Raw genomic sequence first — 18,090 nt, 5'->3', positions numbered from 1 at the left:
TTCTCTTGCAGAACAAGCTGGACTTGTCTCAAGTGGCCATGGTTGGACATTCTTTCGGAGGTGCAACATGTGTATGTGCTTTGGCAAAGGACAAACGTTTCAAGTAAGTATAGTTTTGTCTTTAAGGTTTACTGTATTTTCATCTAGTCAATCACAGTTAATTACTTTTAAACTTGTCAATGTAAAATTTGTGTCTACAATTTTATCAACATTCCTTCTGTTTGAATGTAAATAAATTTTTAATATTTAAAACAGGAGGTATATATGAAAATGTTTACTTGAAAGGCAGAGTAATCTCAGAAAAGAGGTTTGTATATATATATATATATATATATATATATGTGTGTGTGTGTGTGTGTGTGTATGTGTGTGTGTGTGTGTGTTCTTTTAGAAAATTATGTTTTGTACTTTATAAGGCTTTAACAATTTTATTTTCAAGCACACATCAGTATCCGCTGTCGATCTAATATTGCATCTGACTGTAATTTAACATTTTGTCCATTTCCAAATTTGGAGTGGACATGTTTACTTTGAGAATGGTCAGTTTTATGCTTTAATAAGCAATATTTATTGCACATATATTTTAAAGAAATATTTTAGTGACATAAAATATTCTTGAAATAAAAGTCTTACACCATCATATTTTTTAGAATTACATGGATAATTGTCTTAAAGTTTAAAGAACATTGACCTAATTACCCTACAGTTCTTAAATATGACCGTAACCTTAATTTAGTAATGTTTTTAGTTTCTCCCATGAAGACACCACTGCTGTTGAGTGGTTAGAGTGTTGGACTCACAACCAAAATAGTGTAGGTTTGAATCCTACTCCTGGGTTGGCTACCATGGTGTTTCCACTGCCAAAATTATATTTGTGACTGAGACATTTTACATTTGTTTTGATAAATGTATGAATTGTAGAAAACATGCAATTGATACATAAAAAGTTGATTTTCCTGGAATAAACATGAATCAACAGCAGTTAATTAAACAAAGAAGATATGATTGTCTTACATTACTGTGATTTAGGGTCGGCATAGTCCTTGATGGATGGATGCATCCCTTGGATGAAGAGGTCATCCCCATGGTAACGCAGCCTATACTTATGTTGAACTATGCCAGCTTCCAATGGCGGAAGAATATTCATCAGATGAGACAACTAGAGCGGCAAGATGTGGAAAGGATAATGATTACCATAAAGTAAGTACAGTACATGTATGCACATGCTATCTAGGTCACTCAAGTCACACTGTGATTTACATGCTATCTAGGTCACTCAAGTCACACTATGGTTTACATGCTATCTAAGTCACTCAAGTCACACTGTAGTTTATATGATATCTAGGTCACTCAAGTCACACTGTGGTTTACGTCCTATCTAGGTCACACATGTCACACTGTAGTTTACATGCCATCTTGGTCACTCAAGTCACACTGTGGTTTACATGCAATCTAAGTCACTCAAATCATGCTGTGGTTTATATGCTATCTAGGTCACTCAAGTCATGCTGTGGTTTACATGATATCTAGGTCACTCAAGTCACTCTGTGGTTTACATGATATTTAGGTCACTCAAGCCACACTGTGGTTTACATGCTATCTAGGTCACTCAAGCCACACTGTGGTTTACATGCTATCTAGGTCACTCAAGTCACACTGTGGTTTACATGATATCTGGGTCACTCAAGCCACACTGTGGTTTACATGCCATCTAGGTCACTCAAGTCACACTGTGGTTTACATGCTATCTAGGCCACTCAAGTCACACTGTGGTTTACATGCTATCTAGGTCACTCAAGTCACACTATGGTTTATATGCTATCTAGGTCACTCAAGTCACACTGTGGTTTACATGCTATCTAGGTCACTCAAGTCACACTGGTTTACATGCTATCTAGGTCACTCAAGTCACACTGTGATTTACATGCTATGTCACTCAAGTCACACTGTTGTTTACATGATATCTAGGTCACTCAAGTTACACTGGTTTACATGCTATCTAGGTCACTCAAGTCATACTGTGGTTCACATGCTCTCTTGGTCACTCAAGTCATGCTCTGGTTCACACACTATCTAGGTCACTCAATTCATGCTCTGGTTCACATGCATTCTAGGTCACTCAAAACTAAAAAATCATGTGGTTCACACACTATCAAGATCATTCAAGTGAGGCTGTAGTTCACACATTATAAGGATCACTCAAGTCATCCTGTCATTCACACACTATCTAGGTCACACAAGTCATGATGTGGTTTACACACTATCTAGGTCACACAAGTCATGATGTGGTTTACACACTATCTAGGTCACACAAGTCATGATGTGGTTCAGTGCTATCTAAATCACTCAAGTGATGCTGTGGTTCACACATTATCTAGGTCACTCAAGTCATCCTGTGGTTTACATAATATCTAGGTCACACAAGTCATGCTATAGTTCACATGCTATCTTGATCACTCAAATCATAATGTGGTTCACATACTACATAAACAACTAATAAAAACAATCACATCATCAAATTATTTAATGCAAAAAAGATCTGATCATAATTTTCTAAAGTACAATCCAGAAGGAAATTAAGGTGCAATTAATGGATTGCAAGTTTCAATAATTCCAGTGTGAATACACACAGTTTGTAAATAAAGTTCTTACTTTTATCCACAGTCAGAGAAAATAACTTGTAATATTACTGAAGAAAATGTGAGGTACCTATCATTTGGAGGATTTTATTTTCCTTGACTCACATTTCATCATTTCAGCTATTAGCCATATTTTTTAAGAAATAAGTAAACAGTATAAACCTAAATTGGAAAGACACAAGTAAACAGTATAAGTCTATTTTGGAAAGACATAAATAAACAGTATAAACCTAAATTGGAAAGACATAAGTAAACAGTATAAACTTAAATTGGAAAGACATAAGTAAACAGTATAAACTTAAACTGGAAAGACATAAGTAAACAGTATAACCCTAAATTGGAAAAACATACTGTATCAAGTTTAGATATGTAGTTTTGATCATGACAGTAATTTGCACTGTTGGATTATCCTTTCACATATCTGCATCTCAAATGAACTGTTCAATCAAACCTGTACATGTGTGAGTTTGATGTTTCACTAATAAATATCAGCTATCCCAGAGATATGACAGCTTTTTATTTAGCGACATTTTCCCCCATTAATGCAAACAATCTGTGGTATGAAATGTTAAAATTACTTTTTTTTCACAAATCAAAATAACACAAGTAAAACATGTAATGATAATATATATTTAAAATGTTGATCAACAAACATTTTTACCTATAAAGAATAATTGATAGACCATTTCTTGATCAAATTGTGAAAATATTGTATTGATGTATGTAAAAGAATTGGCACATTCTGGCTTTCTAATATATATTTTAATTATCTTAGGTAAAGGTCCTTTGTTGGAGTTTTCTGTTATAAAGTGGAAGTCAGAAAATATATTTTTTTCAGTTAAATATTATTACATATCCTGACAATGATTTGGGTAACTATTTCAGTGAATGAACAAAAGCAGTTGAACTAGCAATGCTTGTATTTTGAAAAATGAACAATAACTTATTTCAGGGGCACATGCCATCAGAGTTGTACAGATTTTCAGTTTTTGTTTAACAAACCTTTGGGGAAATTGTTGGATGTTCGACACGTATTGTCTCCTAAGAAAGCTATGGATATCAACTTCAAGGCTGTTCTCAGCTTCCTTTGGAAGCATCTGGGTAAGTTAAGGTTATCTTTATTTATTCTACTTTTCTTTCTTCCTTCGTCCCTTTCTTAATTGTAGACATCATTTGTTTTGCATTAGTTTTAGAATAGTTTGTTTGGCAACTTACATTCAATGCTTTTGATAACAAAAAAAAAACTTTGTTTGTTAAACTTTAAATTTGTTTATCAAGAGACAAAACATAATGGCATCAATATCTGGCAGAGGTCTGGGAAAATAGCAGTACAGTATCCGTGTACCAGGCACACCTCATTTGAAGTTCAGGGTCCCCAGCAGCATTTGAATCGAATGAATGGAATTGTTACCTGTCTGGAACAGACTTAACTGCACATGTATGAAAATGAGGCTACACTCAAAACAACATCATTTATTTTTCAGAGTGAATGCTGCTTTCTATAAATACAAGGTACATTCTTTGCTAGTCAGCAAATTACCAGAAAAAAATAATAGATAAAAATGGCAATGATTTTCTTAGGGACAACAGTAGGATTCTACAACAGTTGATTTGCAGTGATACCCTGAAGAATGATGAAAGTTCTGTCTGTTTAATAAATTCAATTCTTCTGTCTCTTTTTTATTTTTGAAGCATAACAATATGGTTCACTTGCAATTCCTTCATTTTTCTTCTTCATTCGAGTACATTTATCTTACAGTTATCTTACAATTCATCTGTCTGTGTGGAGTGATGTATGATGCCAATGGTGACAAATAGAAGGTCCAAATACATGGACCTGCATTACCAAAAACCCTGAAGTTACTTGTTATTATTAGAATATATTGCTACAAATAAATCATCATTTCATTTGTAAATACCAGATTTAGAATGTTTTTGAATATTTAATGGGCCAAATTCTAAGCTGAAGTTGTTGCTTTATAAGTGAAATGCCCCAAAATGTTTCACATTAAACATTAAAGTTAGATGGACATGGAGAAATCATATCACTTGTTAGAACATATTGAAACTGTTTAGAAAAACATACTGGAGTTGAAAGAAGTGCCATGAACACATTGTATCTTGATTTATGTGTAAAGGTATTTAAACTGTTCAGAACAAAAATCAGTTATGCCTTCAAAACTTTAGTATTATTACAACTCTATGGTCTTAAACCAAACAATAAAAAAGAGTGAGAAGCTCCAAGCTTTGTAAAATTCAGCAAATAATTTATTTCCCTTGAATACAAAGTGAAAATGTAAAAAAGGGAATTTACATTATTGCAAAATAAATCTCAAATAATCCAGAATTACAGATGCAAGTCCTAAAAATTAAAGTTGTGAATAAACTTTAATGGTAATCCAAGATAAATCCAATGATGGAGGTGTTTATGTGCCTATGGTGGCATGTGTAGTGGTGATAGGCCAGCAGTCTTTTGTTTGATCACAATAATCCAAAAATATATCCTTATTTGAAATTTCACTATAAATTCAATTCTACATGTCAAAGATTATTATTTTTTGATGATCACATTGATTTCCAGCACATAGAATAACTTCTACTAAAACAAGATACTTGACCTCAGGTCACAGTTAGCATTTTCTTACAAAATTATTTTCTAGAAGGTTCCCAATGTTTACAAAACAAAATCTTAGCTATAATTAGAAGGTCTGTTACTAAAATTATAATATAGAATGTGGAGTACATCAGGTATGCCAAGTATATTTATTGGACAAGTCCAATAACAGACCCAGACCCCAAAAAATAAGTTTACTTCTGTTAATAATGATCCTAATTTTAAACCCATGTTCTCAGACAAAATAGTGGCTTTGTATTGTTTACAGAATTTTTAAAAATTAAATCAATGACCCAGGTCAGGTAGAAAAAGAACTTGATTTTGGACAAGATCCAGTCCATAACCACAGCAATTAATGAAATAAACAAATATTTAAAAAAAAATAACCATCAAACAATGCAAATTAAATATAAATAATAGTATATTTGTCACACTTTACCATACAAGGGTTTCATTGTGTGCCATATCATATCTCTGTGCAGCCTCAGTCACACACATAATGCCGTATTCACACACACAAGTACAGCAATGGTGAAGAAAACATGGCAGATAAACAACTAAGTAATTTTATATTTTTCCATGTAAAGTTTCACATAAATTCAAAGCTTTACAACTATTTGATAAGTTGGTGTGTGGTGTGCATTCATTTGTAAGAAAGCAATCAGGTTTAAGTATACAATAAAGGAAAAGCTTTGTTCCAGCAATAAGTATCAATTACATGTAGCTGATTGTTTATTCCATTTGCATTTATAAATTAATAATTAGTTATTAATAGCTCTAGAATGCTTAATTATTTTTTCAAGATATTGGTTTTCATGTTTCTTCCCAATTATACTGTTTAACGTATCACTACACTAATTAAGTTCCTGATATATTTTAACAAATTTGATAAAAATTAAGTGCAAAAGCTAGAACATCAGATACTACTTGTGTTAGGCACTCGCTTAATTTGGTTTGATACTTTACTGCTCAGCAAAACAAGTAGGTTATTTAGTGCCTACTGTCACATCAACGTAGCTGATTCCATGGTGATCAAATATTAGGATCTGAGCCCCGCACAATTTTGGTATTGAGTCTGGAAAGACATCCACTAAGCCACTGTGTGTTTGGACGTAAGATACAAAAAATCAGCATATGTTATATGCTCTTTTCTAAGAACAGCATCATATTGTAATAGGAATAGAACTTTTTGGTGCAAGGTTATGTGGTATTTTCTAAGAACTGCAGCCTATTGTACTAGAAATAGAACTTTTCTCTTTACATTTTTAAGTTATTTTGTATTGAATGCAGGTTACATTCTTCACTTCAATGCTGAGAAGGAAATCGCCAGGAAAATGAGGAAAACAATACAAGTCAATTTCTTAGGCCCTTCATTAATATGCAAGAAGAGCTAATTTGCTTTGTTAGTATGGAGATATTTTCTGTGTCTGTAGCCATACCTTCTATGTGTCATTACAGGCATAAATGGCAAGGAATACCATGAAGATGTTTTAAATGGGTCCCATAAGCTTGTTCTCACTGGAACCAACATTGACATGGAAATTGAAGGCGGTGATAGTCCGTTTAGCCCAAAGTATTATATCAAGCTGCCTGATGATCTGAGTTGATGCCAGCTGTATTTAGTCTTCATGGAGAGTGGATGCCAGCTGTATTTAGTCTTCATGGAGAGTGGATGCCAGCTGTATTTAGTTTTCATGGAGAGAAGTGTATAAGGGGAGGGCAACTTTTTCTTTAAGTACTTCCATAAAAGCTTCCAAAAATTGCATTTAATCCACAAGTGTCTCATAATTCATTCCATCCATCAAAATGTCCATGCAAAATTTCAAAATAATTTTGTACTGCCTATTCATCAAGTCATTCCTCATATCTGTGGTTTATGAGATTGCAAAAGTCTCAACCAGTTTAATGTGAGAATTGCGACATTTTAAAAATTGTAATTTAAGTTTGATAAGTTCTTGTTCTTTTTTGTAGATAAAAGAATCCATTCTATCCATCCTTTAAACTGGAAAAATATTAACTTAAAATAAAAGAAGATTTTTTTAAAGCAGGAAACAAAATCCCTTCCCTCATAGCATCATTTTATCTCAGTTCATTGTCAATTAAAACCTTTATCTGGAAAAAATATATAAGAACCTGAGACTGCTTGTTAATAATTGATAAGAAAATAATTAATTAGTATGAGATAAAATCTTTTGTAAAATTCTTACTTCATTTACCTTTAGCTGAACCATCCTCATTTATTTTACCTCTTGGCTTAGAGCCATGTTCTGTTAAGTTTGAAAAATACAGTTTACTAAAGTTTTATCCTTCATTCTGTTATAAATGTTTAATTCTTTATTTGAAAAATTTCAAAATATTACATTTTTGAAATCATGGGAATAAATCTTGACATGACATTTGTGATATAGATTGGTCCTACAACAGAAATGGCACTGTACAAACATTGTAATTCTTGTCAGAGTTAAAGGATTTAGAGGGACAAGCACCTTGTCAGTCAACTTATGACATTATTGACTGAATGCAGTGATGTCATACTAGTAAAAATATGGATAATGTCATACTTCCTAGTGATGTCATATTAGTAAACATCTGGATATTTTCATACTTCACAGTAATGTCATATTAGTAAAGTATGGATATTTTCATACTTCTGATTATGTCATACTAGTAAAAGTATAGATATTTTCATACTTCACAGTAATGTCATATTAGTAAAGTATGGATATTTTCATACTTAACAGTGACATCATATTAGTAAAGTATGGATATTTTCATACTTCTGATTATGTCATATTAGTAAAAGTATAGATATTTGCATACTTCACAGTGATGTCATATTAGTAAAAGTATGGATATTTTCATACTTCACATTGATGTCATATTAGTAAAAGTAATGATATTTTAATACATCCTAATTATGTCATACTAGTCAAAGTATGAATTTTTTCATATTTCACAGCAGTGTCATATTAGCAAAAGTAATGATATTGTAATACTTCATCATGATGTCATAGTATTCAAAGTATGGAGATCTTTATATTTCATAAGGATATTAGGATGACTTTAAGGTAAACTCTATTTTTGTTAATGTCTATATATGTATGTTATGCTGCAAGTATGAATACCTTAGGGACCGACCATTTAATTTTCTGCAGTTGGGGTGACCTGGGATTTTTAAAAAAATATCAGACTCTCAGTTAGCTCAGAAAATATGATTTCTGACTTGTAGAGAAAAATAAAGAATTCTATCCCTTATATTAGTTTTAAAAAAACATTTTGAGGTGTTAGAAAGAATATTATTGTTTGCAAGAGAATCCCAGGATGCACCCCCTGCCACCAAAAATCAAATGGTCAGTCCCTGAATATTGTATTCTGAAGGATTTGTTGGTACTAAATAGGCATATCTGTGATATTTTAATATGTTTAACACATTGCATTATTTATATTAATTGATATTCTTTTACCAAGACAATAAAGGTAAGTATATATAGTTATTATGGATCACCAACTCCACTCTCACCAAAACTATGTGGGAGGTATATAGCTACTGACTCCACTGTCATCATCCAGACTGTAAAATACTGTGAAAAGCATTATCCCACTGAGCAATGCTGTTGATATTCCAATGCTATTTATTACATAAAAGAAATTAGACAGAATGTTTTGTAGGGCAGCCATATCTAATCAACATATATAACTTCAATATTTCACAACCAGTATTCATGATATTTATCCTTAAACCCAAAATTTGCAATTGTCATAAGTTTGTATTTGGTTTTTATTATTCTGTACAGAAGAGTACAAAGAGTTATCCCTATTCTGACAATTGGTCAGTGACATGGCCCAATTATTTCCCCTGAATCTGAGTAGCACCACCAAAATGTTTGATCCTGTATTCTTTGAGTGCAAATATTCTAGACTAAATGGTGATACACAAATTTCTTTGAGCCAGTTTGAATAGAAATTGTTTGCTTTATTTCATTATAGGTCAGTATTGTTTGATTTGAGTGCCATCATGAACCTAGTTTGCTTTTACTGACAGTCCAACCAGTTATTATAGCATAAACCATGTGCAGAGTTACTCCTGATGAACTCAGATTTGGTCTCAGTACATTCATGACACATGCTGTGCAAATATTATTAACATCAAAGTCTTCTGCAATTTTTTATGTAAATTTTGCTGATATAATTTTCCAACTGAGATTGATAATATTTGAAAACAAATACATGTATGTAACATACCTACTTGGAACAAACGTGTGTAAAATCCCAAACACCATCCATATATTTTGTTTTTAAAGTCCTATGCCAATCCTTGATATATTTATTACCCAGTACTTTTGTTGTGTGTTTTTGCCTTCTTGACTGTTTTCATTTTTTTGTTTTTTTTGTTATTCATGTAAAAAAAAGGTGGCTGGTTCACCAAATCAACATGAAGATTCAGTCTTTATGTTGCTTGACAACAGTATGGATTTCTATGCTGGCATTTGATCTAAAAAAAATTAATATTGTTGACATTTACTAAATTATGGAACCAATGATTTTGCCTTTTGGCTGGTGGGGGGGCACTGTTACTGAGGGGGGAAAAGGGAGGGAGCATCAAATATTTGGTCAGCTTGAAGTAGCATTCGAATCTCTTTGCTTTTCTTCTTTTAAATGAATCAATACTTTCATTTTCATATGCAGAAACATAGTATTTCATCACATGATAAGATGTGCCTACTAAAAACATAGAAACATTGTACTGTATTTCATCACATGATAGGATGTGCCTGCTACAAACACAAACACTACTGTATTTCATCACATGATAAGATGTGCCTGCTAAAACACAGAAACACTGTACTGTATTTCATCACATGATAGGATGTGCCTGCTAAAAACACAGAAACACTGTAGTATTTCATCACATGATAGGGTGTGCCTGCTAAAAACACAGAAACACTGTTCTGTATTTCATCACATAATAGGATGTGCCTGCTAAAAACACAGAAACACTGTAGTATTTCATCACATGATAGGATGTGCCTGCTAAAAACACAGAAACACTGTACTGTATTTCATCACATGATAGGATGTGCCTGCTAAAATTACAGAAACACTGTACTGTATTTCATCACATGATAGGATGTGCCTGCTAAAAACACAGAAACACTGTACTGTATTTCATCACATGATCGGATGTGCCTGCTAAAAATACAGAAACACTGTACTGTATTTCATCACATGATAGGATGTGCCTGCTAAAAACACAGAAACACCGTACTGTATTTCATCACATGATAGGATGTGCCTGCTAAAAACACAGAAACACTGTACTGTATTTCATCACATGATAGGATGTGCCTGCTAAAATTACAGAAACACTGTACTGTATTTCATCACATGATAGGATGTGCCTGCTAAAAACACAGAAACACTGTACTGTATTTCATCACATGATCGGATGTGCCTGCTAAAAATACAGAAACACTGTACTGTATTTCATCACATGATAGGATGTGCCTGCTAAAAACACAGAAACACCGTACTGTATTTCATCACATGATAGGATGTGCCTGCTAAAAACACAGAAACACTGTAGTATTTCATCACATGATAGGATGTGCCTGCTAAAAACACAGAAACACTGTACTGTATTTCATCACATGATAGGATGTGCCTGCTAAAAATACAGAAACACTGTACTGTATTTCATCACATGATAGGATGTGCCTGCTAAAAACACAGAAACACTGTACTGTATTTCATCACATGATAGGATGTGCCTGCTAAAAATTTTAAAATGCTGCCTATATGGCACCTCAGTTTTTTTCCAAAGTAAAACAAGGATACTCCAAATGACAAATGACAGTTGATATGGATTTGTTATACAAATCAAGGTGGTTTTGTTTTGTTTTATATTTTAATGATTTTTAATTCCTGACAAGCTATGCTATGTAATATTTTGGATCACATATGAAATATTAATGGCTAGAGAGTCAGTCACACTATGTAATTGCTGTCAGTTGTAACTCTAAATGGCATTTTGTTTCTCACCCCAAAATTAAAAGGAATGTTTATATTTAAATTATGTAAGGCTAAATCAAAAATGATTAATTCACTACTAGTCTACTGAATGATCTGCATCATCATGTATATTTATAGAATTTATTTTTTCTTATTTCCAGCTTGAAACAAATTTGTTAGTAATGGTGTGAAAATTGTAATTTACTGCACAAACTATCACATCTGTAATTTCAATATCTTGTATTGTTTGTTTGGGTGGGGGATGGGTAAACTTTGCCTTTCAGTTCATTAGATATTTCTTTAAAGCCTGCAGAAACTATGTTATTTTGTTTAAATTAATTGTTGGCAAACTAATTAAAAACCTTAAACTAAAACCATAATATTGCAATACAATCAAAATAATTTACTTCTTGAATTTATTATGATACTGTAAAGCAAATAGGAAGAACTTCAGCCTAAATTGTTAACATTATCTTTTTGTGTAGGTTTTTTGTTGTTGCTTTTTTGTAGGGGTTCTTTTGTGATTTGCTTGTAGTTTCTTTGAAAAATGTCATTATTATTGGTTTGTATTTTATTGCATCATGTAAATATGTTACCATGTTTGTAAGCAAAAATGTAAAAGTATATCTGATCCTTGGCACTATTTTTATATTGTCTACATCTGTATTTTTAATATACTGACACATTTTTTTACCAATGCAGTTGTTGCCTTTGATATAAGCTTTGTTTTTTATATCTTAAACCAATGTCTTTCAATTTTATATTAAGAAATAAATCTTTTCATCAATTTTATAACAGTTTTTTTTCTATAAATCTCTTTCTGTTTCTATCTGTCTGTCTATGTCTCATTTCAACTTTCAGACAGATCCTACCAGAACTTGTATACAATCTCTGTAACCATAAACCTATAGAATCCTTGGATCATCGAATCTGTGTGTGTGTGTGTGTGATTAGGATTTTTAATGTAGCTTTAACAATTTTTCAGTCATATCGCTACGATGCCTGCAGTGTGGCAGTTTATAGTGATGTCTAGCACTGGGGCATCATGCCGCAGACATGTAGCATGATGTCCGACCCAGACAAAGAGATATGGAAAGATACAGAAAAAGAATTAGTAACTTTTTTAAATAAGACACAAAAACATGTTAAATAAAGTAGAAATAAACAATCCTACTATTAAATGGGATCCCATATGGAAACAATGGGTAAAAATAAAAGAGACAAAAAAGTAAGCAAGACTTTTATTATATCAACATGACGCATGGTGGACAGGGGAAATGCCTTCAAAAGGAAAATCCTGCAGAGCATCCCCCGCCCACCCACCCCCCATCCAATATGTAAAAACGGCCCAGACACGAAAAAACATCTAATTTTACAATGCAAAAAGAATGAAACACATAGAATAAAATTATAAACGAAATTCAAAATACGCACGGATATTACAATGAAAATCAGCTTCTATACACTAGGGACATTATTGAATCCAAATTGTAATTTTTTTAAGTAACTGACTACATAAACAACACTATGGATATGAGTTGAAGAAACATATGGCTAACAGAATTAACAGCGACCTAAGTCTGAACTCTGCCTCCCCACTCCTACACTCCCCCCTCCCTCCTACCAACATAGAAAATACACCCAGGCTCTCACGCCTGTCTGTAGGATCAGCTTACAAGCACAAGCAGCGGGGAGCTAATTAGTTTCTCCGAGGTACACTGTTTAGGTGGCAGGGTCCAGTTCCGTAAATTGGCCCCTGGCAAATTTCTTAACTTAAGGCTATGGTGTGACTTTTTCAGCTATTACTGTTTACTATTTATAGATATGGATATATTTGTGAACTAGGTGTTTCGGGCTTGTGTTGTTCTTGAAATTGATGTCAGGCATGTACACCTTCCATAATTGCTCTGCAGTATGTTGATAGTTAAATACCAATAGTCGGCTAGTGCGTTCAAGGCAAGTTGAGTATCTCAAAAACGGCTTGGATGACAACTATTCTGAATTGCATCAAACTATTTAGTAGACAATGTTTTTCAAAATTTTCATCCAGGGAAAGAGCTTGCGTTTGCACTGTGAGCACCACATGCTGTCAAAAATGGCCTTTGGATGTGAAAAATGCATGTATAAAATAGGGGTTGGGGTGCATAAACTTCTTCTGCTATGAACTGCCATTGACTTCTATGGTCAAGTGAATACTATTCTTAGGATTTGTTTTAATATAGGTATCTAAAAATATGGACCATTTTGACCTCACTTGTGTATTTGATTTTTTATGATATTTTATACTAGGTCGCTGATTGAGGTATTAAATTTGTACATAAAAACTGGTCCCTGCCCCCTTAGTCGATAACATCCCTCCACCATATCTCCCCCCCCCCACCTATACACTAAATCAGCACCGTTTACCTGACTACAAACTCTCCCCCCCCCCCAGCTATAAACCATAAAAGGTGCATTAGGTCTGTATAAATGCTATAGCTTCCTGAATAGGAATACAGACGTAAACCCAAAAAATGTATAGCATAGAGCCCATAAGCGCTCACTCAAGAGTAATGATATACAGCAAACGCGTACCACCATGACCGCATTCTACTTATCTGACGATACCTGCCCAAAAACTCAGTAATGTATACATGGACAACAGAAGGGGGAAGCTCAAATACGAAAAGGCCATCCTTAGATGAGCCATCTCAAGAGAATCATAACTTCTGCGCATCACTGTTGTAAATCACCCTACAAATCCCAAACTGAAACTTTTCAACAAATTATTCAATATTAAATATATATTCACAGGAAAAAGAAAAAAGGAAAGAGAAAAAAAGCATGCCTCTTTCAAAATACAATTCAAAACAACACCGGAACGACACAATAAAATATAAACAGAAATGCATACAAGCACATATAATACAGACCACAACAAGTAGACATATTATTATTTTCCCTTTTCGGCTTAAATCCTTATATATTCCAAAATATTATTCTAGGAATAGATAGGTCATCCAGACCAATACATGATTTGACCAAGATAACGCCAGTCCTCACAATAACACAAATGAAAACAACAAAACATACACAGAAACTATAATCACAGGACAAAATTACTCTGGCAAAGTCAGTACGCGTTCTTAATAACCAATGGGAAAAGGGACGGAAACCCACCCGTGGCACAAAATGTTCCAAGGGGTGGGGAATACAGACCAAAGCTCCAAGCCAAGGGAAAATGGAAACCAGGCCCAAGGCCAACCCGGTCCAAGGGAAGGGAGTACGTAATATTCCCAAAGCTTATGGAATAAAGAAACTAAAACAATATGATAAGCAAAACAAAAAGCAACCCTGCAAAATTCATATACTATTTATATTATTATTTATTTAAAACAAATAAACATCAAGCACTGTATGGGTGGACAGGGAAATACATACAAGACACACATATTTAGAAAAACAGGGTGTCACTTCTAAGTCCTAAATAGCAAGACATGCTATGAAAGGCCTAAGAGGTGTTAACAGATTCAGCCGAGACTTATTCGGTCCAAATTACGGGCTGATTCGGACCAGATGATTGGCTGATTCGGACCATGTGAAATATCAATAAGTTTAGTCTAAAATTTAAATGTGACACATTTGTTTAAGGCACGATATTTCTCATTATTTGCCAGGTACGTTGAACAGTTCAAATAAGCATTTAAGGAATCGATCAATAACTTTTATACAGATTGTTGGGGACAAAAATCGCAAAAACATGGACCATGCAGCAACATTTATTCATCTGAGTTCACATTATTTGTGTCCACACATACAGGTCTGGGTAGGTTTATGCCTTTTCTAGATTTATGTAGAATTTATTTATACTGTCTATTTTGCTATATACTAATAGTACTACATAAAACTTATATATTAAAGGAGAAAGTGAGGTGCTGTACAATTTTTTATTTAGTTAGATAAAATATCACGCGTCAATATCATACGTTTATATTCTTCTAATTTTGTGCACCTTGTAAGATGAATTATATTTTAATAATATTTGTTTTAAGCAACGTATGTTTTTCTGAATTCATAATCTATCATTTAATGTTCTGCAAATTACTAACACAGAAAAAATTAATGCATATGATTTGTTTTCGTCTACGTATAATGGCATGAGTCTGAGTATTTTAATGCCTTTATTAAAAGCAAGATTTATGTGGAATATTTCTTTATCCTAAATAAATGATATTTACTAAAACAACGAGCACTATAAGTGATTTTCAATAGCTGCATTTATTATGAATCATTTAACTGTATGAAGATTTTGCTATTGAAAGTGTATACCGTATAATCGAATACTGTACAAGTGTATACCGTATAATCGAATACTGTACAAGTGTATACCGTATAATCGAATACTGTACAAGCGCAAAGATAAGAAGAATCGTATTATTTAAATTAATTTTGTTTACATAACATGGCAATGAAAAACTCACACGGTCCATACATGATGGCACGTTGTTTCAGTAGTTGACTGGTGGAGATCCGTTTCTTAGCATAGGACTTCCACAGTCCATCAACCGTCCCTACCTCTCCGGTGGCCTAGTGGTAGAGCATCCGCCTCGGATGCGGGAGGTCGTGGGTTCGATCCCCGACCGAGTCAAACCAAAGACTTACAAAAATGGTACTAACAGCTGCCTAGCTTGGCGCTCAGCATTAAGAGGTCAGTAATAGGACTGGTTGGCCTAGTGTCAGGATAATGTGACTGGGTGGGACATAATGCTACATGTGCGCGGCATGATGCCCCAGTGCTAAACATCTTTATACACTGCCACATTGCAGACATCGTAGCGATATGACTGAAAAATTGTTAAAGCTACGTTAAAAATCCAAATCACATCACATCACATCAACAGTCCCTGGCATTTGATAGTCTGCTTACGTTGGCATCTCCTTAGTTAACCATCTGATATCATCTCAACTTGCGTAGGAAAAAGGTTGGCTTTCTTGTACAAACTCAGTATCAGCAAGTAGAAAAGCAAGTTGCTTTTCTTGGCGCGCCTGTTAATATGGTGGTGCCACCCAATGACATCATTGTTGGTCTGCTACTTTGACCGTAAACATGCAACGATGTCATGTCCCATATTCTACTGGTGATCACTGATCATGCACGTAGTCCATATACTTTACGAGGTCCTTTGACGCAGTTTCCTTCTGACGTAGCTGGTCAAAAGCGGGAACAATATCCTCCGCCGGAAGGAATGGTAATGCAAATACTTTCGTCAGGAACTTGTTGATATCGTCCCTGCTGTTGTACGCCACCTGAAAAATATTGACATGAATTATATTGTCTGTGTTTTTTTTAAAAAATGAAAACAATATTATCTAGTCAAAGCTGAACTTTATTGGCACTGTTACTTATTCCGAAATTATTTATTCATGTACTAGGGTATAACGCACCTATGAAAAGATAAGATAAGATAAGATTTATTTAACGTCGGCATGATTTATAAAACAAAATAAACATTAGCTATACTGTGTTTTTTTACAGAATTACATAGAACAATGATGTATTACAAGAAAACATTATTAGTAAGACATAAAAAGACAGTACATAAATACAAATTGGACAAAACTGACAAATGCACAACATAAGCATGGGCAAGCAAGACATGTTTAAAGTCATTGAGTAAAAGTGAATTTAGAATGTGGATAAATTAAAACATTTAATATATTATTATTTTAAAAAAGTCAGAGTTAATAGTAGAGATAAATGCCCAATAACGAAATTTAGTTTAATTTTCCTTATGAAATGTTGATTAACATTACATAATATAAAATATTAATTAATACCTGAAGTCCTTGTTCTCGAACATGTCTCCACAGTGCTTGAGTGAAATGGAAAGCACAGCCGCGAATGACCGGGTCATGAAACATGCTTTGTAGTCCTTTCCAAATGCCTGTCTCGAAGTCCGCAACAAAGGTCACAACAGGTTCCGCTGGTGGATGTTGTAGAACAGCCCTGAACACATATGTGTATTCAAATAATCATGTCATTATTCACAGCCTTCATCTAATTAATCGTTGCACATATGAATTTGCTTAATTTAATTATTTTATGTTTTATATGTTGTACATAATTTGTTTCTTGCACTGATACCGAAATCATACTGTAATTAAAATATTTACTGTTTCTTACAGTACGTGCACTTATTATATATCTTGAACTTCTACTTTATGAAAGATCAAATTGACTCATTCATAATTCAAAACAAGTATACCATTTTGAAATCTCTTTTGCTTTTGCCAGACATCAAGATAAAACATAGTGGTAACTACTTCATGTCATCGTTAGACTTAATGAAGGCGTGGATTGACCAGAGCGGATAAAATGGATCCCTGACAATCCTGAAGGTTCCATCAATGAATCACGTCTTTGCCTTGGACAGCAGTTCCAACTTTTTCTCAGTGGAGAAGACCAGGTGTCGTCTGTTACTCACTCTAACATCGACCCTAAAAAATATTTCAGGGATCTGTGACGCAATGAAGTCTTCATCCAGCTGAAAAATATAATGTTAAATGTACATATTGAGTGATCATATATATGTTCTTATAACAAAGTCATAATATTTGAAACGCTTATTACCTCAAAAGATAGGTCATGAGGATAACTTGGTCACATTGTCTGTTGTGCTCTGTTACATGTCCTGACCATCGTAGAGTATACTGGTTGAGAGTGTTCTGGTTGTCGGTGGTCAGCATACTCCTGTAGAATGTCATCTACCATTGCTGGAGCCAACGCGAACATGTCACCAAATGCTAAAGTGTTCAGCTAAAATAAATAATTAAGTTACTGAAATTAGT

General features: G+C 33.7%; 1 protein-coding gene across 1 annotated transcript in view; it reads left to right on the top strand.

Annotated features, from left to right (window-relative positions):
• Positions 1 to 12,057, top strand: part of LOC149784459 (platelet-activating factor acetylhydrolase-like) — a 38,664-nt gene extending 26,607 nt beyond the window's left edge. Inside the window, exons 5-8 of the mRNA XM_089932543.1 lie at positions 12 to 103; positions 1,030 to 1,200; positions 3,592 to 3,740; positions 6,712 to 12,057. Of these exons, the coding sequence (XP_089788669.1) occupies positions 12 to 103; positions 1,030 to 1,200; positions 3,592 to 3,740; positions 6,712 to 6,860 (561 nt within the window). The 3' untranslated portion in view covers positions 6,861 to 12,057. The remainder of the gene's footprint in view (positions 1 to 11; positions 104 to 1,029; positions 1,201 to 3,591; positions 3,741 to 6,711) is intronic.
• The last annotated feature ends 6,033 nt before the right edge of the window (positions 12,058 to 18,090 follow it).

This window comes from Sinohyriopsis cumingii, chromosome 14 (assembly GCF_028554795.1).
Source record: "Sinohyriopsis cumingii isolate HCF-2022 chromosome 14, ASM2855479v2, whole genome shotgun sequence".
Taxonomy (NCBI): Eukaryota; Metazoa; Mollusca; class Bivalvia; order Unionida; family Unionidae; genus Sinohyriopsis; species Sinohyriopsis cumingii.
This window is presented reverse-complemented; position numbering and strand designations above follow the sequence as displayed.